Genomic DNA, 24,666 nt, shown 5'->3' on the forward strand with positions numbered 1-24,666 from the left:
TACCTCAGAGAGCTCATCTTGAAATAGTGCCACTAAATATTGATGACATGTTGGCAAAGGACAGTCCAGCCACAGGGGGAGGAAATATAGCCGGGGGAGGGGGTGGTGGTGTGGGGGGTGAGAGAGAGAAAGAAGCACACAGACACCATTCACAGGGAATCAGAAATCCTCAACTTTAGAACATCAAACAAGTGCTGTTGGTCGACATTGTCATGACAATCATGGTGCTTAAGTTTGCACTAGACACATAAACATGGAGAAATACACGCGGCATGCGGAAGAGTTAAACACTGGAAGCGAGTAAAGGTCTTTACGAGGCAGATGACAATGCAAACTCACACCTTCCAAAACGTATTCTGTGTCAGAACGAACATCGTTTCCTGCTTCCCAGAAGCAGCTTCTCTGGTTCACTGACCTTCCTTTTCTTCTTGGGTCCTATTACCTCTTCCTGGCTAAACGCAAGGTTCAGGCAGCTTATCTGTAAGAACCATCAGAAAGAGTGATCATTCTCACGGTACAGCCTCCTGCTAGAGGAGTCAAGAAATACAGCTTCCAAAACTACAATGCATTTTCCTGGATCGTCTCAGGTTTGTTCAGAGTGATCCTGCTCTCCAGAAAAGCAATTAGGCAAGGAATCAAAACTGGAAGGCTGGATGGAATTGGGACTGTGAGATTTGTGAAAGCAAATGGTTCAGCTCCAGGGACGGAGAATGGTTTTAGTGGCAGAAGGAACAGTACCCATCTTCCCACTGCTGACAGGAAATACCAGGAGCAAGGAGAGCTCTGAGAAATCTAACAGGTTGTAGAGCACAGCCTGTTTCACCCACCTCAGAAAATTATAAAAGGGGGGCATTTATGTCAAATTTGGGGTCACTGGAAACAGCCTTTCAGGAGGGGACATACAGCACCTCTGCTTGTGCAGCAGGGAATTTCAGTGTAAGTTGGTCGATCTCAGTCTTCGAAGACAACCTGTGAGTCTGTAAAAAACCAAGCAAAGCAAGCTTTTTTCCAAGAGGCTGAACTTCCCTCTAGAAAGACACAAACCTTCCTCAAAAATATTCAGGGGCCTACAAACCAAAAGGTTCAAAAGCACGGATAAATATATGTTAGAACGTAAATGGGTCAGGTCAGACAGACCAGAGACGGACAGCCAGAACCACTGTTGAAGTGCTGGCTGCGCCAAGCGACGAACTCACTTATTCTCGTTATCACGTAACATATTTGCATTTTTACAAGAATAATCTGGAGCTGCAGAGAGTAACGTGTGTCGTCGCCCACCCAGAAGGGACGAAGCACACCGTCTGGCAATGTAACCTCTCTTGCTCTCACTGGAACCGAGCTGAAGGGACACACCACAGCACGCTGCTTCAACTTGGCCTCCAAAAGACAGTTCATTTGGACAAAAGTAAGGTGCATGAAGAGGGAAAAGAGTGCTAACGGAGCTCCTGCTCCAAAACAGGAGTACTTCACCCCAGCTTCACCGTAAAACAGACAGAATCCTGTAACCGAAGCGGGATAAACACGAGGAGTTAACAAAGAGCTATTCCAGAATGCATCCTGGAGACAAGCACAAGGTCTCCAGATTACAAGATGTGGTCATTATAGAATTTCCCGCTCACGTCACCAAGGCTTGCTTCCTATCTGACCTTGGTATGAGGCTTCGGTAATCTCCACATAGCAGTGGTGTTTCTAATGTGTGAAATAACTCCCAGTACGGATTAACAGCAAAACAGTTTGAAACACTTCGCCTCTCTATCGTGTTCCAAACTGTTTTTCCTCCCCTCTTCCCTCCTCCTCATTATGAGCAACACAATATTGCTTAATGCACAACGTACGATTTCCTTTCCATAAAAACACAGAAAACCAGAATCTGCCAAAGTGGGCCGGGCAGGTTCTCCTTCATCCTGCACGCTCCAGCTGACAAAACTCCCAACGCTGCCCGAGGCGTCTCTGCTTGAGGAAGGAGCGATGAGTGGATCTCTGTGTTACAGCTCCTGACCTGATATCCAGCTGCTCAAACTGGCATTTTCGGCAGTTATTTACTTTCCTCTCCCTGGCATCGTTTTAACCTGTCTGCTTCCGCTTTTGCAGTAAAGGGCCCGGAGGGGGAAAACGCTGTATCCAAAACCTCCCCAGTGCTAACACAGCTGCAGGGTTTGCACCCTGTCCTGCTGGCCACACAAGAAAGCGAAGCGATGATCCCCAGGCTCCCGGCTCCGGGTCACCTGAACAAGGCAGCTCTCCTCCTGTTTTCACCTAAACCGTGCCAAGAGAGCATCAGCTAGAGTTGGTGCTTTTATTTCCTCTATGGATGAACAGATTTTCTGCGGCACAGGCAACTACTCCATAAAGTTTTTACCCCTTTGCTATTCCTCCTAAATTTTCTGCATGGATGGGATACTTTTGAGGCGAGGGAAACAGCCGCAACGAGCAGCTGCTCACGCAGAGGCCACCATGACTCTCCGACAGTCTTCCTCCCCTTTGCCACAGGCAGCATGACCACCTAACAGGAACCTGAGATGAGAAGAGTAAAAACATCTAGGCAAGCCACCAAGTGCTCTAGACAAGCACTACTTATCTTCTGAATGAATAAGATGTCAACCGTGCGAGGTATTTCACCGAAGCCAACATGTCCTGTCCTGCCCCTGCCCAGTGACGAGTTCACGTAGCAACTCAGAGCCAGGAACAGGCCCAAAGTCCAACTTCCAGGTCCCATCCTTAATCAAACACTCAAGCTTCTTCCCCAGAAACGTCACTCTAAATGGATTAAGTCAGACCCTACGTATGTTTATTTGACTTTAACCAGAAAATAAACCTCTTGAACGGTGTGGTGAGAAGCAGGAAATCCCTCCCATTGATTAAACATACAATCAAAGCCTCCAGAAGTTGATTAATTCTAATTTTTCCCATGTACTGAGATGCTCGACTTAGAGATGGCAGAGCTTGCGCTGTCTGAATGTTGGTTTTTGGTCTTACACAACCACCACGGGCCCTTGGCTCGCTGACAAGCCAGGTGCTGTGAAAGCACATAGTACAAGGCCCAGACCCTTCCACGCTGACCCTGCAAAGGGACCGCGCTGACAACGGGACAGGTGGGACAAGTCCAGACCAAGCAGCAAAGACAAGACCAGACCCGTGACCTCCTGACTCTGAGTCCCAAGTGCAGTTCTGCATCTCGGTCATACCACGAACACACAGTGAGTTTGAGTCTCCTGTTTTACGATACTGCACTGGGTGTAAAAAAAAAAAGTAGTACGCTGCCGTGGAATCTTTCTGTAAAAACACAGCTAACTTGTGAATCATACAAGTGTTACTAATTTCTGGCATAAAACTAACAGGACAGCTGCACATTGTCTGGAGAAGATATCAGGCTAAAAATAGATTAGACTTAGATTAAAGCCTTCCCAAGGCAGACTGGTGGAAGAAGCAGAATGAGCAGACCACAGCTACGCTGCTATTCTTAGACAGACAAAACCAGGACCTAGCGTTGTGCTCCGCAATTTTCAATCCCCAGTGTCCCCATATATTCCGGCCAAAAATTCCCAGCATAAATCGAAGCAAATTTACAGCTCTGCTGACATGTGTTTTGCTTCCCAAGGCGTCCTATGTAGAAAAGCTAAAATTGCACAAGAGCATTCGACTGTGACCCTCTTTGTCCCTGGCCTGCCCCATGCTGAGGTTTGGCACTCGGCAAATTTTATGCCCTCAGAAGAGTTCTCCTTGTCAGGGACATGGAGTGTTCAGTTTGGTACCTCGTAACCACCCTGACCAATCCAGAAGCACACTGATGTCAAAAGAAGCCCAGTTCCGTCGAGCGAGCCAGAAGAATGAGGACTGAGATACAAGACTTAACTGCTGAAACAAGGCAAAATGATCCTCAGGCAGCAGGGCACGTCTGTCACCATCAGGAAACTTCAATATGAGCAAGCCAGTGCCTGATGTATCCTGTGATTCCAGCTGCAGCTAACATTGACTCAGTAGCACAGCAAACACTTGCCACTTCCAAACATCAAGCCGGTGACTCTTCGAATTGATCCCCTAAGACCTGAGGCATAGAATCATAGAATGGTTTGGGTTGGAAGGGACCTCAAAGATCATCTAGTTCCAACCCCCCTGCCATGGGCAGGGAAATCCTCCACTACACCAGGTTGCCCAAACCCTCATCCAACCTGGCCTGGAACACCTCCAGGGATGGGGCATCCACAACTTCTCTGGGCAACCTGTTCCAGTACCTCACCACCCTCAATGTAAAGAATTTCTTTCTTATATCTAACCTAAATCTGCCCTCTTTCAGTTTAAATCCATTGCCCCTTGTCCTATCACTACACACCCTTGTAAAAAGTCCCTCTCCAGCTTTCCTGTAGGCCCCCTTTAGGTACTGGAAAGCTGCTATAAGATCACCCCAGAGCCTTCTCTTCTCCAGGCTGAACAGAGATCCTGGTGAATGGTTCCTCTCTGCTGGAAGGCAGTAATTCCCATCCACTCATTGACAGTTGGCTGCTCCATGATCTCCAAGCACAGCAAAAATCAAGGTTCACAAGGTACGTCATGGTGTCCAGTGAAAGGACAAGAGGAAATGGACACAAACTAAAATACAGGAAATTCCATCTAAACTCAAGGACAAACTTGTTTTTGCTGTGAGGGCGATCAAATACTGGCACAAGTTGTACAGAGAGGTTGTGGAGTCTCCATCCTTGGATTCAACACCTGACTGGGACAAGGTCCTGAGAAACCTACTCCACTTCACCCTGCTTTGAGCAGGTAAGTTGGACACGATGATCTCCAGTTGTCCCTTCTGACCTCAGTGGTTCTGCGAAGGCGGCACAGTGGTTAAACATTCCATGCAGGGCTCAGCACTGGTCTCGTATCAGTTTCCAGTAAAGCAATCACACTGACATCAGAGGAATTAATCCTGATTTTCATCTGTACAAGTGGAGGAGAATCATGCTAGTTAGCATGAAAGCCAATTTACGCAGGTGGAAGAATGAAAGACGCTCACTGTGGTGCTTCTGTGGAAACTTGCCACATTTTTGTCCCCAGGAAGCCATGCCAACACATCACTGACTACCACTAGAGTCCTCTTCCTTTTCCATAGTTCACTGTTAAAACCTCTGACGTTCAACGCGAACTGGAAGTCTCACAGGCCTATTCTGTACCTCATGTGTCTTGCGGTGTTTAAAATAACAAACAGATTTTTCCAGAGCATAAAAAACCAAATAAATTCTTAAAAAATACCTGATAAAAAAAAAACCAACAAAAACAGTCCCTCTCCTTATAACCTTTTCCAGGGCCCTCAGTCACACCATGTGCCACTGTGCTGGCCATTCTGACTGCAGGATCACAATCCAGGGCACTTCCCGAAACCGGAAGCCTTCCTCCTGTAAGATCCCAGCGTTGTAATGCGGAGGCGAAAAGCAACGGACGCTCCTTCCACCTACCAGGCTGCTGCTCAGCTTAATCCCTCATGGGATATTAGGCCTGTCCAACTTTAATTTATGGAGATTTCTCTAGAGGGTCTGGTCGGTAGCATGGATGTTACGAATACAGGCAAAGGCAGCCAGCGCAGAAGCTCCGCGTCTTCCCACGGATGTCCCTGGGGTAGCTGCCAGGGAACCGCAGGGCGCAAGGGTTAAATCTCCCCGGATCTGCGGGGTGCTGGGCCTCACCTCCGAACAAAGAGATCACTAGGAAAGTGTTTCCTGCACACTAGACAGGGATAACTCATGCAAGGGATGAATGGCCCCAAGATACAGCTAAGGGTCTGACGTGAATTGAGAGAAGCCAGGAATTTCCTGACCTCCCTGTCTCACTCCTCCCAGAATGGCCTGAGCTCACAGGAAGGAGAGAGGAAAGCTCATCTCTGACTCTTTCTCTCTCCATTGTTTGGGTCTGTGTAGCCTCAGCTGGTTTGGAGGAGAAAATGTTCTGGGAACTTCTCATCAGATACAGCTCTCTTGATAGACAGTTAGAGATAAACCTTTCTATTTTTTTTTCTTTTCTTTTCTTTTCTGCAAACATTCAAGATAACGACATCGCCACAGAAAAATGCTTTCCTATTGCTCTGCAAAGGAAAGGCTTCACCCTTCGACTGCTCTCTGTCATGGCAATTTTCAAAGTGGTTTGCCTGGGAAAAAGTCAGACACCAAAGGTCTTGATCCCCAAGCTGTTATTCTGCAATTGAATCCACTCGCACTGACTTTCACTTTCAGACAGAAGCTGCATACCACACGGAAGCTCAGAAAAGGCACACGAATCTCCAGCAAGATGACCATGGCCCTGGGCACCAACAGGACACTGATCACCAGCAAACCTGGCAGATGCTGCTCACAACGTGCTGTTCATGAAAAGACTGTGGTCACCCTGGCTTCCACTGCTGACATGGGCCCTTGGAGAAGGAGGACGTGGCCAGGTAGCCAAGTCTTCTGCATGGGAGCAGCAGCTGGAGGCCAGACAGGCTGTCCTCTGAGGTCTAAACCAGCACTGATCTACAACATTTAGGTATGAATCTCTCCCTAGACATCTAACTTTCAGACAGCTCCAGTTAAGAGAGCTAATCCGCATGGCAGGAGCTTGCCTACAGCAGGCAGGGAACTGGAGCGCAGGGACCCCTGAGCTATCGTTGATCCAAATTGATCATGTCCGCACAAGGCTAAGTGTCAACACGCTTCCTCATGTCCCACAGCGGTCTAGTAGCACAAGCACAGCCAGTCCAGCAGCATACGCAGCGTCTGGCGCTGGTTAATGGAGCCAGAAACTTGGGAGGCAGAACGGAGTTGTGCTGTGCCGACAGGACCACGCCATTTCCAGCTCTGGCGCAGGCTCGGCCAGGGGCGATTCAGGGCTCTCTGCACGGCTGCTGCGCCGTGCACTGAGACTGTGCTCTAAGGACCACCCCAGAACTTCAGCCCACAGCTTCCTGATGGGAGATAAAAGTCTGCAGAGGCGTCCACATGGTCAGATTTTACTCATCTTCCAGTGCTGTTTCATTCCAAACTCATTCCACTGCAACATGTTTGCTTACTCGAAGACAAGCTTACCAAAACCAATCTGCAGGACCAGAACATGAAAGGATTCACAAAAGGATAAAGGAGTAGGCCAAAGAATTCAAAAAGTTTTCTCAAGTTCAGTGCAGGACCCGATTCTCATCAGCAGATTTCTATAAGCCAAATGAATGGGCAGCTATTCCCTGTTTTACCCACCTCTTCACAGCTCCTCGAATGCCCATGGAAAGTATCGAGGCGCATAAAGACAGCACGCCGGGCCAAACCCTTGGCTGACGCCATCAGACAAACTCTCCTGATGCCAGCAGAGGTAGGCTAATTTACATGCTGGTGTCTAACTCTGGATGATGAAGTACAGAGATGCTTTGCTGGGAAAGGGCAATCTCTCACTCGATCCCAAGTATCATCAATCAGGAGATTGCAGATAACGAGCCAGTTGAGTACATGTAAATTTTTCTCCAATCTGAAAAACCGTCACCAAAGGCCACTCACAGTTCTAACTGGACAGGAATAGCTGCTTCTCTTCTGGCAGATCCGCATCCTTTGCCTCTCCCACGTTGGTTAGATAAAAATAAGCCTTTAATACTTTCATTCCTGGTTTTCTTGAAGAGCTATAGGTCAGGAAGATACAGACCAATCGCCTCAGTTCCAACAGCACAGTTTTTATTTTTGATCCCCAAGGAACCAGAAAGAATAAAGCAGTTCACTTCAGATGAAGAGCACTAACGGGCTCGTCTGCATTTCCAAAAGCAACTTGTGACTGTGGGTACCACATTTCTTAACTGAGCACTTCTTGAGTATCAAATCCTTGTACAGACACCAAATCCTGGGATGCTCCCAATTGTTTTAGTTAGCTCTGAAAATCTCGGCCTGAATGTTTAACTGTGCAGAGAGCACCTTTAAACCCTGAGGTGCTGCCGCGTGGACAGCTGGCACCAGAAGGGCAGGTCTCCCTCCTGGGCCCTCTTTGCCCGTTCCTCGCAGTCCGGTCTCGCCTGCTCCCTTACGGCAGCGCTGGTACGTGAGCGATCATCCTGTGGGCCAGTTCAAGAGGATCTTCTGGTGGAAAACTAACACTCAGTCACGCACTAGCACTGCAAGTCTCAGGGCTCATGGCTGCCCAAGGAAAAGCAGACCTCCATGGCCCAGGCTAGGTTGTTCCCCAAGGCCCCTCATGTATCAAGCTAATTAAAGGCTGAAATCCAGGAGAAAACAAGTCACTTTGGAGACCTTCTAGCTCTTTTAAGGCAGGGAGCTTCTCTAAGCATGCCTGACAGTTGGAAAACGCTGTTACTTGCCTGTACTGCAGTCTGGATGGCAGCAAGGTGTTCGCATTCACACCCCGACAGGACCGCTTCTCCCCATCTCACCTGTACTTGACCCTGGTAGGTAATACCTAACTCAGACTTCCCATCCACCCAAGCTTGTCCTCATTTTTTAAGACAAACTTCACTCATCAGCTTGGCTTCCTGATTCAAGTGGAATACACAATGGTCATTTGTTTTAACCACTTCCCTCAGAAAAGAAGGGAAAGTCCCTCTCATATGGAAAATAGTGTCAAATTTTTAGCGCTGGCTTTACAGTGATGATCTGCACTTTGTAACTAGTGACTCGACTTTGGTTTTCCCTAAACTGACAGAAATACTAACCAACCTCTAAGCTACAACAGTTTAAAAAACAGTATCACAAAATACATTAAAAAAAACCTCTGCCATGCAGAGGGCTTGGAAATTTATTTTTTTTTTTAAGTCTTTGGAAGCATACAATGGATAAAGTGACTCTTCTATTTTTCAGTAACTAATACCATTGCCACTCTCACTATTGCTACTGTATTCTAATGAAATTCACATGCCACCAGAGAGAGGTGTCTGGTGCTCTGCTTACGATCGTGACAGACCCGAAAGAATGTCAGAGAATGAATCAGCGGGACAATCATGAGTTACAAACAAGAAAGGCTCCTGTTTTCACACAGCCGACAGAATAAACAATGATCAGAAGGAAACTGGAGGATGTGACCAAAAAAAAATGTGGTTAAAGTTTGAAAAATACCAGCCTAGGCACAGAAGTTCATTTCTAAGATCCAGAGTCAAGGCAAATACTTCACAGATGCCTTTGAATGACACGTTAAGTTGTAGTCTCCAGTTGCTGTCTGGGTTAGACACCCCGGGATTCTTTTCAACAGAGGCGGGGAAAATTTTCGTAGCAATTTCCTACTCTCATTAACTTCTCCTGTAAAGATTCAATTTCTAAACATTCAAGCTCATAGGATTTTCAACTAATTTGAACGGGAGGAGGCTCAAGTGGCAAGTCTGGTGGTAGTCAGAGATTTGCCCTGTCACTGAAAAAGCCTCTGCACAAGCCCACGGATTCGAGCCCTGATTCTTACTCAGGGTTTGGCCTGGGCAGCCTTCAGGATGGAATTAATTTCACACAACTTTACTTATCTAAAATTACATGTCTGGTCTACCCTAGCTCTTTGGGTTGCCCCAACAACCACTGAAAAAGAGATCAACACCTCCAGGGGATAATTCTTCCTGTGCTAGAGAGGTAGCCAAAAAGGGATAGGATCCAGTAAGTACCTGTGACTCACACGGAAAGATAGTCTGGAAGCAAGAAAGGAGAGGTGAAGACCATGTTAGGCAACAGACAAACGCACCCTTCAAACCTAACACAAGGCAGTGATTTCAGAACCTTAACCCAAAAAACACGCAGGTAAAGCAGCCTGGTTGGGACTCTGACACGTTCAGTCTGTGTGTGTAATTTCAAGTGCCAAATCCAGAGAACAGTACAAAATTCTTGTACTGGATGCATGAAATAAGCTGACCATGGAAAGTGTCCTCCTTCATGCTTGTATCCCTACGGCCTAATACTTTGAAGCCTCCATGTGTTTTGGTACTGCACAATAAATCTACTAATAGTTAAATCTCGTGCCGTCCTAGATGACATAATGTTCCATGGCAATGAATTCCACCTTCTCTGGCACAACTTAGAGGCCCTAAAACTTGCTCACCTGCTGAGATGTCCTTGAGTGAAGCATCTTGCGCATCTCCTTTATTCCAGTCGTCTTCTTTCCACCTACAATCCAAACATCGTATCAAAATTATCAAAAACCCTACATTTAATTGAAAAAGAAAATCCAGAAGCCTGACTAAACCACTGTAGCAAAATCCCATGCCTGATCCAAAATTGTGTAACCTTTGGCAGTGCCAACACTGGCAGTTTATTCCTGGAAACAGAGATTTCAGAATAGAGTGTCATCTGAACGTGCAACACATCAACTTGCAGCAGCTCCTATCAATTATACTTAAACTCCATTTTAACCTGGTTTTCCTAAGAAAACAAAGCTCATGCCTGCATATGCTCTATCCAAGTGAGCGTGTGCATGGGGAAGGAGGGGAGCTGTCCTCTGACTAATAACTGCTGACCTTACTAGACAGTTTCAGTAAAATTTGATGGGGAGTCCCAAAGTGCATGAAAAGAGGCAACTAGTTAGAGCAGGAAGATCCTGTTAATATCCCCACAGTGGAAAAGGTGGCAGTATGAGTTCACTCCTTAGTAGTCATCGGAGAATCTGCAGGAGAAAGACCTGAAAAGGTGACTCCATAGGCAGACAAGTTTCTTCATTCCACTGCTCGGGGAGCTCAGGAATGCTATTTACCATTTTGTCACTAGATGGTATTGTTCCACAGGCTATATCTCAGAGCCTCCAAGGTCAAACGGCATGGTATATCAGCAGCTAAGTTGGCTGAAGTGCAAGAAAAGGCTTCTTTTTCATCTATTTTCGTGTATGTTTTCACATATGGAAAGTCATTAGCAAAATCAAACTGTGACAGCTAAAGGAAAAGAGCTTTGGTGAAAATGTAGATAATGTAACTCGGCATTGATGAACTGTGCATTTCCTCCATATCTGAAAAAAACTGCTGAGATAAAGAGGCAGAGAGATATTGATAAAAAATTGAGTGTTTCTGTTAACAAACCAAGCATATACAGCAAACTCTTTATTATAGTTCAATCTGATCTGACACAAAATTCAGAAAGCCTGACAAGCTCTCTTCATCCATTTCACAGTAAGTGAAAAAACCTAAACATTATGCTAGATACAGCCATGAACACAAGCTCCTTCAGTTTTGAAACTGGAAGTTTACCTGTATCTTGAAGGTTAAAAGAGGATGTTTCTGTTTTCCTGCCTGAATGGGTGCCACTTTTGTCCTCTCCACACTCACTTGTATCTGCTCTGACAGGGAGAGGGGGGTTCTGTAAAGCAAATGATGCTTTGTCTCAATAGCATAACCTAAAAAAATATGCCCAGGTGGTAAATCCATAAATCCAGCACTAACAGGGATGAGATTTTCACAGCTCCTCCATGTCCAGGCCTTCCTTCTCCCAAGCCTATAGGTCTTTCAAGAGAGAAATTTTCTAAAAAAGATGGAATTCCATTCTAAATGGCTTCCTGTCTTCAGGAGTTAGTTTTGTTGGGGTTTACTCCCCGGCATCAACCACCTAAAATTAAATCATCAAGTCTGAGCTTCCACTCCAGGATTCTCCTTCTGTCATTTTGGTGAGGCACCACCAGAGGACCGTTCATTCCAGCCTACCTTGGTGCCTAAGGAAATGATGTGAACTACCTGCTAAAGATGCTTCCTTCTCCACTAAGCACAGGGGGAGGGCTGAGAGAAATTTGATACACCACACAACTTTTGGATGTCCAGAGGTAAGCGGAAGGAATCCCACCCAACTACACAGTGGAACACAGCTTAGTCCCCAGAAACAGTAAGTGGAAATGCAAAACTCCACCATTTTCTCCATTTTTGTGCATATCTGTGCATACGTGTGCATGTGCACACGCATGTGTTGTGTCCCTCTGTACAATCATTGTCCTCTTCTGGGAGAACATACTAGGACTCAATAAATCAGTGGATATGCTGGAATGAAATTCGCTTTATGTCTACAGATTTCCAGCCTCAGTGCTCGATCCGCTGTAGCGCTGCTGCCCTACACAAGCTGAAACACTTATTTAACGAAGATTCTGAGAAAATGTTTCTTTTAAGGAGAGTTTTGCTAGATAAACTCCATTCCTTCAGTGAGAACCGAACAGAGCTGCTTCTATACCTTTGTGCTCCCCTCCTCTTCCTCTTCATCACAGTCTAACCCTTGATGGGAGATCTCAGTAGGGCCATTCTTCTGGATCAGGTTGCTTTCAACTGTCCCCATTCTTTTCTTGTCAGTTGTCACTCTCACTTTCATGAGGTGGAAGCCGGTGAAGACTGACCCTACTCTCAGGTTGACAGGATCACCATCAAACAACAGGTCACCAGGGCTGCCGTCGTCCTTAAAGCCTGGGGGCTGGTAATCTTCCGGAGTTACTACACAGGGAGAGAAAGAATCCATTGGTATCAGAGAAATCCAGAACAAATGTATAGCAACCTCAAGTAACAACATCGACTACTAAAAATATTCTGGGTTTGTTTTTTTTTTTCAGGAAGAAGAGAGAGACTGCAAAGGAAAACATGAGCTGAACAAATCTTATCAGGGAGCTCAAAGGAATAATGACTTTAGGATGCCGAGATATCATTGATGTGTTCAACATTCTGGAGCAGAGCCTGACAAACGCAGGATCATAGAATCATAGAATGACAGAACAGTTTGGGTTGGAAGGGACCTCAAAGACCATCTAATTCCAACCCCCCTGCCATGGGCAGGGACACCTTCCACTACACCAGGTTGCCCAAAGCCTCATCCAACCTGGCCTTGAACACTGCCAGGGATGGGGCAGCCACAGCTTCTCTGGGCAACCTGTTCCAGTGCTTCCTGTTCCTTAAAAAAAAAACCAAACCCACAAAAAAGTGAAGAAGGATGTCTCCTTTCCACACTGCATGGCTGCACTTCTTACATGGATGTTCAACCCTTTCTTAAGAAGCATCTGCCACCCCTGTGCGTCAGAAGGCTTTACACCACTTCTCATCAGTTAACAGATTCTCCCATTTCACCTTTTTACGCTTTACACAGGGGCTCATGATGATTACAGAACCTGATGGAAAGGGAAGTTTTCCCCAGAGCACACACTGCTCATCACCTACCATCGCTGTAGTAGAGGAGTTTCATGGTCAGGGTAACGTCACTGGGAAGGGGCCCCAGGTTTTGCATTAGCAGGTACAGTTTGCGGATCAGGAGCCTGCTGGCCTGTTTGACGTCCTCCTCGCTGCGCACCCCCTCCACAAAGTTCAATTGGTTGCTGCAATCGTCAGAAGAATAACAGATTTGTTTTCCTCAGTCATGAATATTCACGATCCAATTACAAATACAGTGCCCCCACTGACTTGTCTGAAATCACCAGCACAAGGCTACAATGCCTTTATGTAATTTCCAGATAAACAGGGAAGTGAAACAGACTCCAGGGATGGGGTGGCATCAGCAAAACAACAGCTCTAAACTAAGAGGCATGGCATTTACATTTGAACAGACTCTGTAGCCGGGGCAGTGGACTCCATTATACAAACGGCATGACTCACTTGTTTGAACATGATTAAATTGGATCAAAGGACCATAAAACAAGCGCCTTTCACCTCAGCAATGTCAGGAACGAGAGGAATGAGGTGAGAATCCCATATAAAGCCGATTCATCACAGGAGCTATTTTCAAGCCCATTTTGCAGTTTGAAGAGAAGTGAATCGCACGTTCTCACTTCAGCTCCATGTAAGAAAACTGGCTCAGAAGCACATTTTTCACAAGTGACTAAGGGGCATTCCTCTCACCTCCTTCACCCACCCAAACGTCAGCTGGCAGCCTAAGCAAGCAGTCTAGACTGCGACACACGTGTAGCAGAAGTGGGATGAATCGCCCTCCGCAGCAGTTTGTTTCTCTTGACTACAGAGGTAGATGAGGGGAGCAGCTGAGATCAGCCAGCTAACTTTAGACGGTTGAAGACGGACTAGATGAATCACTGTGTGACTAAGGAACCTAAACTTCCTTTGCTCTCAATGAGAAGGGGCCTTAAAAAAAAAAATGTAGCTCCTCCATTACAAGATTATGCCTTTGGAAGACCACTGGCAGGTGGATGACACTAGATACGGACATGCTGGATGGTCCCTGACACAATCACCTCAAATTGCTTCAAAAGCAGTACGTAACCCAAGACAGCGGAGAGAATCCCAGGGCTGAATGTGACTGACTAAACCACTGGCAGGAACGGTGTCCTTAAGACTGATTTCCCCTTCCAGGTGAAGCTTCTTGGCTCGTCACGCAAACGGAGGGGCTGTCAAGTCGCTTGAATTCGCAGGGCGTGCGGGGTACGGTTTGGTAGGCTCCAAAACCCTGTGCTGAGCACAGCGCGCTGTTAGATTAAATCCTGCATGTTCAGAAACGCACTGCAAGCCAGAGGACAAACGGTGGCAATGCCTAAGGTGGAGTAAAGAGAAGGTAGGCCTTCTCTGACACGTCATCACCTTTACAAGTCTTGGGATTAGCTGAATAGAAATGGTAAAGGAAAGAGTATAAGCAAAAAAAAAAAAAAGAGATGAGACTTCTGTAGGAATTAAGAGGCCAAGTACTGGTTCAATATGGGAATACCATTGTGACTTTGATGCAGGAATGTGTCAACAGGTAGAAGCTGAGGAACTGAACCTCTCTGAAGGATGGGGATCCATAGCAAGGAATCCCTCCAAAATCCCTCTAAAACAAGGCAGAGATCGTTTAGGAGAAAGTTTCCCTTTACCACTCAGGTACGATGATGGAGACCCACAAAATCTCTCTCACGGAATGACCCACTCGGAGTTGGCACACGACAACAAACCTCACAGGTGTACAAAAGCAGTTCCACCAGCTGAAGGAGCCGATGGCAAAGCCAACACAACACCCTGCTCAATGTCAGAACGTCAGTTCACCAACGACTGCAGGTACACACGCCATCCTGTGATAGCGGCATCCGGCACTGCGGAAGGAGAACAGAGCCCAGGAATCTGAAGCCACGGGCTTTGAAGCCTCAGAGCAGTAAAGAGATTTTGATGGAGCAGATAAAAACACAACAGCAAGATTACTTGGCCTCTTCTTGGCCAGTAGGACGGACACCAAGTTCCATTTGGGGACTGCTGTTATTTCTAGGAACTAATGACTGATCTGGAGTAAGGCTGATTAAAAAAAATCAAAGTACTCAAGAGCTATCTATTATCTTTCAGATCCCAAAGGTCTCCTCTTTCCCTCAGTGTAGTGAGGACAACCGACAGCAGCTTCAAAGCAGAAACAGGGGGCACGGTCAACAGGACGCTCCAGACTCCGATGTAGTTTAGATTTTCCCAACAGAAAATCACTTTGCCACGTGCTACAAATTCTGTGGATGTGCTTAGAGAAAGAGCAGCTAACGGCACCCTGCAGGAGCGTTGCGGAGGAGTTTCCTGAGGGGCACGCAAGACAGCAGAGCTCTCTTGCTGTGCAGGCAGGTTTCAAGGCCCAAAATGGATCTTTCATGAATAGCAACTGCAGAAGCAAACTGAAAACGGGTTAAATATTTTTGTTTGCCTTGGTTATAGCCGATGGTCTTTTATAGCATTTATTTTAAACTACAGAGGATTATGGCCTACTAAACACAGCTTTAAAATATCTAACAGAGAGAGCGAGCCAAAAAGTTGCAAAAAGCTGCTGCTTCCTGCCACATATTTTGCAGCATCAAGTCAGGCATCGTAAGCGAAAGTTCTCTGGGGTCACCCACGCAAGACTGCTCAAGCAGAACACACGTATGCAAATGCCCAAGGGAAAAGGTCCTGGGTGGAGGATTGTGGTGAAAGAGATCAAACCTGAAAAAGCTTAATCTGAAAGCGCAAGGCTGTCTGGTGAAAGTGGAAGAGCACTCATTATTAGTGGAGACAGCAGCCAGCTCAGCAACGGTGCCAGTTTCTGCATCGCTGCCCTGATGAGGCACCATTTCGACAAATCATCCTTAAGTTCTGGTGTACTTCAAGTGCCTCACTGTGCTGGTAACAGCATTTCTACTCATCCTTCATGTCCTGGAGGGTGAACATCCTCATCTCTGACGATATTCACAGCTGCTTAGCGACTCAGACGTGGCGCTCTAATCACAAAGTGCAGCTTCTTCTTAACACTTCGAGAGGTTTTCACAACTCAGAGTGTAACTCTGAGAACTAAAACCAAGCCATTACCTGATGATGTCCATCTGGGGCACCTCCTTTTTGTACTTGAATTTGAATTGATACAGTTCAGTCACTGCCTAGAATTAACAAGAGAGGGGAAAAGAAGAAACGAGTCTCTTTCAACAAGTGTGAAGATGTGTACTGAGCTGAGCAGCGGCCTTTCACAACTTTATGCCGGAGCACAGCATTAATGTAAGGACACGATGACAGCTTTAACTCTATTATTGCTTTGGCAAATTTTCTTAACAACCACAGCTTACCTAGCACTGAAAGAATCACAAAAAAAAAATTTACAAACTTCCTGCTTCCTCCTTCCGCTTCCTCTGTGGGCCTGAGTCCCCAGTCTGAATCTCTAAGGAGGCTCCATCACAACGTATGGATGTCCTCCCTTACTAAAAGGAAAAATGTGAGGCTTCGTGAGCGATGCAGCGTCACAAGAAAGCCTGGTCCAGAGTTCTGCATGGAGACAAGGGCCTGAAGGACTCTTCCTACTAGGAAACACATAAAATATTGCATGGGCAAAAGTTTCTGAATTTCACTGGTCTCAGAGTTTTCTGAGGGAGATAAAAATAAACCAGATGATTTTCAATTTAAAAGGAAAGGATGTGCTATGATTTTAGAGAATAAAATAATTAGGAAGAACAGACTACTTCCCCACAAGGGAATGGACCTATTGTAGTCCAATTCCATGCCTATAATTCACTTTTTCCAAAAGCAATGAGGTCGATTAGGAGGAGCTGAGCTGAGCCCTTAACTCTGGGCCTTCCTGACAAATCCCAGCCTTGGTATGGACCGAACTCTTGCTCTCAAGATGAGACCTTGTCCCCAGATGCTGAGGTGCGATGCAGCAGAACTGTACTCAGGTGAGCAAAGATTCTGCAGCCGTTCTCCGCTTCCGTGCTGCGGAGACAGCATGGACACAGCACCTCACTCACACACACCAGCCAGCCTGTCTCCACCTGACAAAACAGAAACGCAACAGGGAACACTGAAAGGGTAAGAACGGGCACTACGCACCACATCCACCCAGCTCTGAAGGACTCGCCACTTCTGCCCTAAACCTCTCTGCATGAAAAAGCACCCCTCCCTTCAACACTGCTGTTAAAAGGATGGTTTATAAAAGAATTACTTTGAATTTCCCATTTCTTCTCTTCAGGAAAGAAAAATAAAAATTGCCAACGTGCCCATTAGTTGCCTCTTAACATCCCTGCCTGAGGCCCTGGACGGGCCCACAGCCGAGTGCCTGGCAGGAGTGTTTGATCACAGTCCAGCTCACTGAGCTGTCATTCTTGAGCGAAGGCAGAAGAAGAGAAACAGGGTCACCAAGCAGCTACATCAGGGCAGAATTTAAGCCTACAAGTTCACTCTGAATACAAATCTACTCACCCATGCCTTCGGTTGCCTCAAAGATTAATTAAGACTCTTTCTTACCTCCGGTTCCTTGGGATTGGTGTAAATCTGTTATAAGAAAGCACAGTGAGGGCATTCTCCCCTTGGATAACTCGAACCAGTGAGAAGTGACTAAACAATGATATTTTCATTTTACAGCTGAGATTGTACTATCTTTAGCGTGGGATCAGGGAAAGGAATGGCTGAGAAACAGCCTTCCTCTATCGGCCGTCAATACTTACCACTTCAAAGACAGGTAGAAGCCACTCAGCTGTGTAATTGTGGAGGAATGAGGTCAATTCCCATTCCAGCCCTCACAGGCAACTATCGATGCCTGAGATTTAACTACTCAGATTATGCACAGGATAGACGCAGAGCACAGCTCTTGGTGCTTCACACAGGACCTCGCCATGTAACCCCCAGTGTGTGGTTTCTTCAGTGTAAGACTAATAAGGGGGACTCTTCTCCACAAGGAAACGGAGAAGACACAGCAGCTTCCAAGGGTGGAGGCAAGAGTTCAAAGGAAGCGATGATATGAAGCATATCAAAGCGCTTCCAGGAGTTTAAGGCTGCATGCAAGGCCTCAGACTCCGAAGTCTGACTGAGAAAACTATTCCCACGCAGCTTGGGAAGCTCATAGCTCATGTTTACCATGTTTAAAGAAAGGTCACCGCTCTATTAAAAACCACGTACGTTTTGAGTTCTCCTGAAAAAGGCACACATAGGTTGACACAACCTTGACTCCTTATCTCTTGTAAGTGGGGTGTGGGGGGAAGAAAAACACCTTGCATTCATTTACTTACTGCCAGGACAGCAACGTGTAACTAGGGAGAGAAAAACAAAACAGAACACGAAATCAACATCTAACTTTAGCGGGCAGGGGAAAGAGGCATATCAAAATCTGACTGCCTACACACAGCGAAGGAACAGATACACTCAAACAGCTAAAAACCTTGATGTAGGTTCTTCACAGCACAGCAGCAGCAACATCTAGTGGCCGGTTTGCTTGGCTTTACGTGCAGTTTGCCAAGAAAACAGCTGCATGCTCAGACTTCTCCCTTGGGACTCCTTCTAAACACATCTCCAAAGGCTATGCCGATTTAACACTCTTCTACCAGAGCACCCATCCCTACTGAAAACTAATCTTTGATTTCTGCTGAACTGAAACTCCCCGAAGGTATTTCATTTATCCTACAGCAAGAAAACGTACATGGGACTACTGCTGAAAACAATCCTAGAAGATGCGCTAAATATCTCCGTTTTTGCCTTAATCCTTGTCAGATAACTTAATTTATGTCTCTCAAAAATAGCAGAGGGCTAAATGCCACCTGGGACTGTCAGCAAGTTCACAACGTTTTGAGTTATCTCGTGTACAGTGACAGTTGTTCCGATGTAGAAGAGCCCATCTGATCACCAGTGCCAGAGCTCACACCACTGCATCTGATCTAGATGAGAGCTGGTTTGATGAGCAGTGCTGACAGACATGATAACAGTTGGTGCTTTTTCCTGTGCAGAGCAGTTTTTATGTGAGAATCAGCAAGGAAGATGATCACTCACTAGCTAGTTTTGTCCTGCAACCGGTGATATACCTTACTGACAGATTGCTTTCCAAAAAAAAGTAACAAACTCTGAACACAAGAGGAAAAGCCAGGAGGGTTAAAGAAGAGAAGAAGGGAAAAGACCAGGGGAAAGGAGATGAAGGAAAGCAGCAGCACTGAAGAACCTCTCTCAAGAAAACAGGCACAGAGATCAAGATCTCATTTCTGCCTAGCGCTGTCTCTACCCAGACATGAGGGAACGCAAACGTGGAACGCAGAACTAAGGGAAATTCATTTCAGGCTGCAAATCAGCTCACAGCCCATGTACAGGCAAGCCTAGAGAGAACCAGCGGTCAATGTTTGGGCTGAAGGAATAAAATCCCAAATCTCACATGTGTACACTCAGGGCAGGGTCTTCCTCCTGCCCCACAGCTGTGAACGCGGGCTGTGTGCATGCAAGATCTCTACTCAAATATAAAGCAGGAATGGAAAGATAGTTTTGTCCATACTTTACGAAGAAATAGGAAACTCCGTTAAAAAACACAAAAAAAACTTACATACTGCCTCTCCAAAGCATCAAAACAACCTTGAATCCTGCCAGGGAAAAACATGTTAATACGAAACAGCAGGATTTATCTGCTCATCTGTAAACACACGTGTTAGATACAGTTTAAAGTGCTTTTTTTTTCTGGAATTAACGCAGCTAGCAACGTTTTGGGCTTGTAAAGTCTTTTTAAAGCCAACCATCATAAAGGCACTGTCCCTTCTTCTGCATTTGTGCATAGTTTATACTTCTAGGGCCACATTCTGTCAGCCTGGAGCCTGCTTAAATCCTGCCAAAGACAAGGACCCGTGGCCTAAGGCTGGCTCTGAGGGGCTCTCCACTCAGCGCTCTAGTTTGGCTCCCCAGCTTGCTCTTCGATGGCTCTTTTCCCATTGGCCTTGTACAGAGCTTGGCTGAAACTTCAACCTGAATGCAGCCTGATATGTCTGGTCTTGCAAATCTTTTGTTATCTGATGCATAGTTTACAGCTCTGCACTTTCTCAAAGCAGTAAATATTATTTGAGGTAGCAATCGTTGGACGTTTACTCTTTGAGGCAAAGGATGTGCAGCTAGGTTATCTCCGTAGCACATCGAAGTCAGACTCTCTGCTTGTGGAGAACATGTCAACTCTGAAACGCATCCTAAATATCACACAAGGAAGCTGTGAGGTCCACACACAGTATCCAGGGAGATAAAATAGTGTAGATACTACAAAACAAGCTACAAGTATCCCTAAAAGTGAAAAGATTAAACAACAACAGAACCAATCCTGTGATTTCCGGCACCCTCTCTCCAGACCTACGCTGCCCGTGTGTGCTCTGGGGCCTGACCATGAGCTCACTGCAGCCAACTCTTCACAGACCTTCAACTCACATGATCTCGGCCAGCTAATTCTGTCTGGCTTACGCGCAGGGCCGAGCACGCACGCGGCACCAGTGGGAGCTGCGCTGGCACAGCTGATGATCGCGCTACCGGGCACAATATTTGCAAATTCAGGAAGAAGAAGAATGCGAGGGGCAGATGTCTTGCTATTCAGCACAATCTTGTCTTAGTTTCGCTGTTACTCACTTACCACTTGACTATCTGCAATGAACCCAGACAGCTTTTATCTTCTCGGAGAATTTTTAGACAGAGGTCTGCAAAAAAACCCAGATTTAGCACATAGTTACAGTCCTTATCACAGCTGTTGGGCAAACACTGAAACTAAGCCAGTCACCCTCTGGTTTTTGGATAAAACACCTTATCTGGAGGTCCCTCCTGAGCGGAAATGTTGGTTTTCCACTGAGTCCCAGGTGGGCTGACACAAGCTTATTGCTGCATTTTCAAATGTCAGGACTCTCCTCAGATGCTCTGGGCTCTCCCAGAAACAGTGCTTGAGTTATGGCTTAATTTCAAACCACCACCAGCTTCCATCCTCTCCCTCCTCCTCTTCTCCACTCCCATCTATTCCGCTATTCCCTGACCACACCTTCACTTCTGCAATCAGACTTCACCAACATCCACACGACATAAATGACTGTGCACAGAACAAACTGCTTCTGTTAAGCTTTTCCACACAGTTCCTTCTGCCTCTGTTTTCAGGCACTCAGTATGGCAACAGGAAACTCACCCTGCAGATGAAGAGGTGAATTAATAACACCTGAGGATCCCACCAAGGAGCCCCCAAAGGCCTGAGCAGGCCAGATGTTAACGTTCTTGATCAAAAGGGCATTTGAAAGACCTGGTGTTTGATTAGAAAGACAGGTGGCTTTTCAGGGTTAGGCCATCAAGAGCCGATCTGGGATTTCCCATGCCCTCAACCAAGTCCACAAAGTGCACGTGACCGTGTTTCAGGACAACTAACTGCATAAGCAAAAACATGGAAACAGGCTGGAATTCGTGGAAAGACATTTCACACCCTACTGACACATCTTGAATGAACATAAAGATGTTGATGAATCACAGGATCACTAACTCTGGTGGTCCTATGACAAGACTTTGGTTCTTAAAGTCCTTTTTTTTTTTCTTACAGTTCCGATTCCCAAGCACCTATGGTTCTGTGAGATAGTTTTCACAGGAAAAAACCCACCAATAAAACGAACAAACAAATAAATCTACTTCCAGTGTCGCAAGGAAAGCTGAATATATGAACCTCAAGGGCTCAAAAATCCAAAGGAAAACAAAACACACCAATCCGAGTTAATTTTTTAAAACTCACTGATTTTTAAGTCAATCTCCTGACTCTGGGGCCTGATTCACAGCGCTGGCAGCACCGAGGGATGATTATAAACCAGAAGAAACACTCACAGAGACACCACGAGCTGCCAATAGCTCTGGCTTGTCTTCTGTGCTCTCTATCTGCTGCAGAAGTAGTCTGCATCCAGACTTGAGAAGGCCTGCTAGCTAAATTCCTGACAAACTCGACTCATACATATAGGAGCAGCTGGAAGCTAAGACGTAAAGCAGATTATAGCTAAAATACAGCAAGTAGAAATAAGAATTCAGCACAAATTGAAGGTGTTACCGTCTAAATAGCGAGTTCCATACGAGCTCTCTGGGAACAGCCCTCTCATGTACGTTATACAGGACACAGAGGTGGCCAGAAGCCTTTTCACCAGCACCACAGACTGCTGCTCAGTAGCAATTTTGTTGGGGAACAACACTGATTCCTGAAAAAGAAGGGCAAAGTCAAAAATGGCTCTGTTTTAGTGTAACACAGGGATTACACGTAGAAATGACCCTCCGCAGGTGGAAAAGAGAGGAAGGCAGAAACATTAATTCTAACATTTCTCCTTCAGGAGAACACTCACGTCTGACACAGGCGGGATTAAACGTTTTAAGGACAGTTATCAACAGATCTGACATGATTTACTCAGAAGCACACTGCATTGGTCATTCCTTTCCCTCTTACCACGGCTGGACGTTCCCACCCCCTCCATTGCACCAATGCTGGCACTTACCAGACAACCACCCCTGAAAAAACAAAACAAAACAAGCATATAATTTTCTGCCAGCGTAGTTCTACAGAGTTAATTGTGGAGTCAAACAAGTGCCAGTGCTGGTGTGGCGTTCACTGCTGTACCGAAGTTCACTGCTGTACCGAAGTTCACTGCCTGCCACAGCTTTTTTTGAGGTCTGACAGCAGACTGAACCTGTCAACGCTGTTACACAGACCTTGTTTTCAGAGTGATTTTAACAGCACATGTCTACAACTGAGCTAATGTAAACACTAAACACTGTGATTTGAACATGAACAATCTGAGGGGAAAGTGTACTAAATTTAGCTCCTCTATTAGTTGCTTTTCTTCCTGCTAATAAAGCTCTGTGCACATCTAATGAGTCTCCATTTATTTAGTCACATACATGCCAAAGCCCCACGCTCTATCTTCCCGGACTCACTCAACTGGAAATCATCCAGCTAAGAACAGTGCTGACAACAGAAAGTGTTCCCACCCCATCGGGCACAGACCTGCCAGGTCCAGCAGTGAGAGCTAAGATTGTCAGTAGCATCACATGTCAAGTTTTTTTACCTTGGAAGACTTTTTCTTTTGCCTAGTCTGTAAAAGCTGCTGAGTAGCCATCCTATATTTCAAAGACCTGCCTTCTACTTGTAATTAAAACCTGGGGGGAAAAAAAAAAAAAAGACATGAGACACCTGGAAAATACAGAGTCATTGTTATTTCTCATCTTCCTCAAACTAAGAATGAGATTCTTCAGCTCTATTCAGGTCTAAAAGCTAAACTGCCAGCTGGGAGAGCTAAAGCAAAGCAAACCAAGGATAGATTCTGTGGCGCTGTCTGAGAGCCCGCAGAGCAGGGAAGCTCCCCATTCACCGGCAAACGCCCGACACTATTTGAAATTCAGGGCCACAACTGTACCTGGCGTCAGCTGGTGCCACTTCAAAACACGTTTCTCATCTTCAAAATCACAAATATTAATCCCTACAACCATTAAAAAGGGTGAAGGGGGAATGTGAAAGAACTGGAAGTCTGCCAATAGCAGCCAGTATTTTAGCAAGGGTAAGGAGGAAATGTGCTAACATCAATCTTGGCCAGAATAAAGGAATGATTCTTCTGGGACACCTTGAAAGGTGGAATAAAAAAAAAAAGAAAAAAAAAAAGAGAGAAGTCCACATTGTTTCAATGAAAGCAGGCCCTGTTAGACAAGCCTGGATTGAAGAGGAAAATCTTCTTTTTACGAGAATGGAAAGCTGATTGATAAAGGCAACAACGTGGACATTACATGTTTCGCACTTTGGTGACATCTTGATTAAAAACTTCCATTAGATGGAATTAACAAGGCCCACGTTAACTGGTTTGGAAAACGACTCGCTGGGAGATCTCACCCCACAGCTGCTAACGGGGCGACGTTAACAAAAGGAAACACCACAAACAGGTCCCCGGAGGAGCGCTGCCTTGTCCGCAGCCAGTCAATATTTCTATTAACAATTAGAATAACGGCACGAGCACGGAGGGTTGATTTAAATCGTGACCCGAGGCAGCGAGCAGCCGACTTTTATCGAAACAGTTGATGTAACCTCGTTCTGCATTTGTACCTTTTCAGCTTTTTTCCATGGAAGCCTCATTTCCATTTGCCAGCGGTCCTTACGCCGTGTTGACTGGAGCACGTTGACAGCTTTTACGCTAAATTTAGCCCCTCATTTAGTAATGAGGACAGACTGCAGCTACACGAGCATATTTAAACAAACACACACCTGCAAAATTTTTAACGTGTTACATATTTTAGGAAAGGTGGGGTTTTTTTCACTGATGATTGGCTAAGGCCTGGAATGCAATTCAAGCGGACACAAGCACGACTCCGACGCGAGGTTATGAGCTAAATAAAGCTGATCTGAGCGAGCCAGAGAGACAAGAAAACACCTTTTCCGCAACACGCCGGATTTATGGTGGATTTATTGAAGGGAACGTCACCTGGGCTGAGCTGATCTCCGCTGACCCCGCTGTTTCGTTCCTCGGCGTCGAACCTGGGCTGCGAGAGAGGAAAGAAGGTGCCTGGCTGCCACAGCCCCGCCGCTCGCCCACTTCATCCCAGTGCCAGGAAACCAGTATCAACCG

General features: G+C 46.0%; 1 protein-coding gene across 1 annotated transcript; it reads right to left on the reverse strand.

The window, feature by feature from the left end:
- Positions 1 to 361: 361 nt before the first annotated feature.
- HORMAD2 (HORMA domain containing 2) lies at positions 362 to 23,172 on the reverse strand. The gene is made up of 12 exons (XM_009988594.1): positions 23,122 to 23,172; positions 22,116 to 22,260; positions 20,685 to 20,748; positions 19,626 to 19,662; positions 18,334 to 18,354; positions 17,573 to 17,599; positions 16,151 to 16,218; positions 13,079 to 13,233; positions 12,111 to 12,364; positions 11,147 to 11,255; positions 10,012 to 10,076; positions 362 to 478 (listed from the first exon to the last, which is right to left on the reverse strand). Exons 1-12 carry the CDS (start codon positions 23,170 to 23,172, stop codon positions 362 to 364), a joined length of 1,113 nt encoding a protein of 370 aa, XP_009986896.1.
- Positions 23,173 to 24,666: the final 1,494 nt, after the last annotated feature.

The sequence above is a fragment of the Tauraco erythrolophus genome, chromosome 19 (genome assembly GCF_009769465.1).
Source record: "Tauraco erythrolophus isolate bTauEry1 chromosome 19, bTauEry1.pri, whole genome shotgun sequence".
Lineage (NCBI taxonomy): Eukaryota > Metazoa > Chordata > Aves > Musophagiformes > Musophagidae > Tauraco > Tauraco erythrolophus.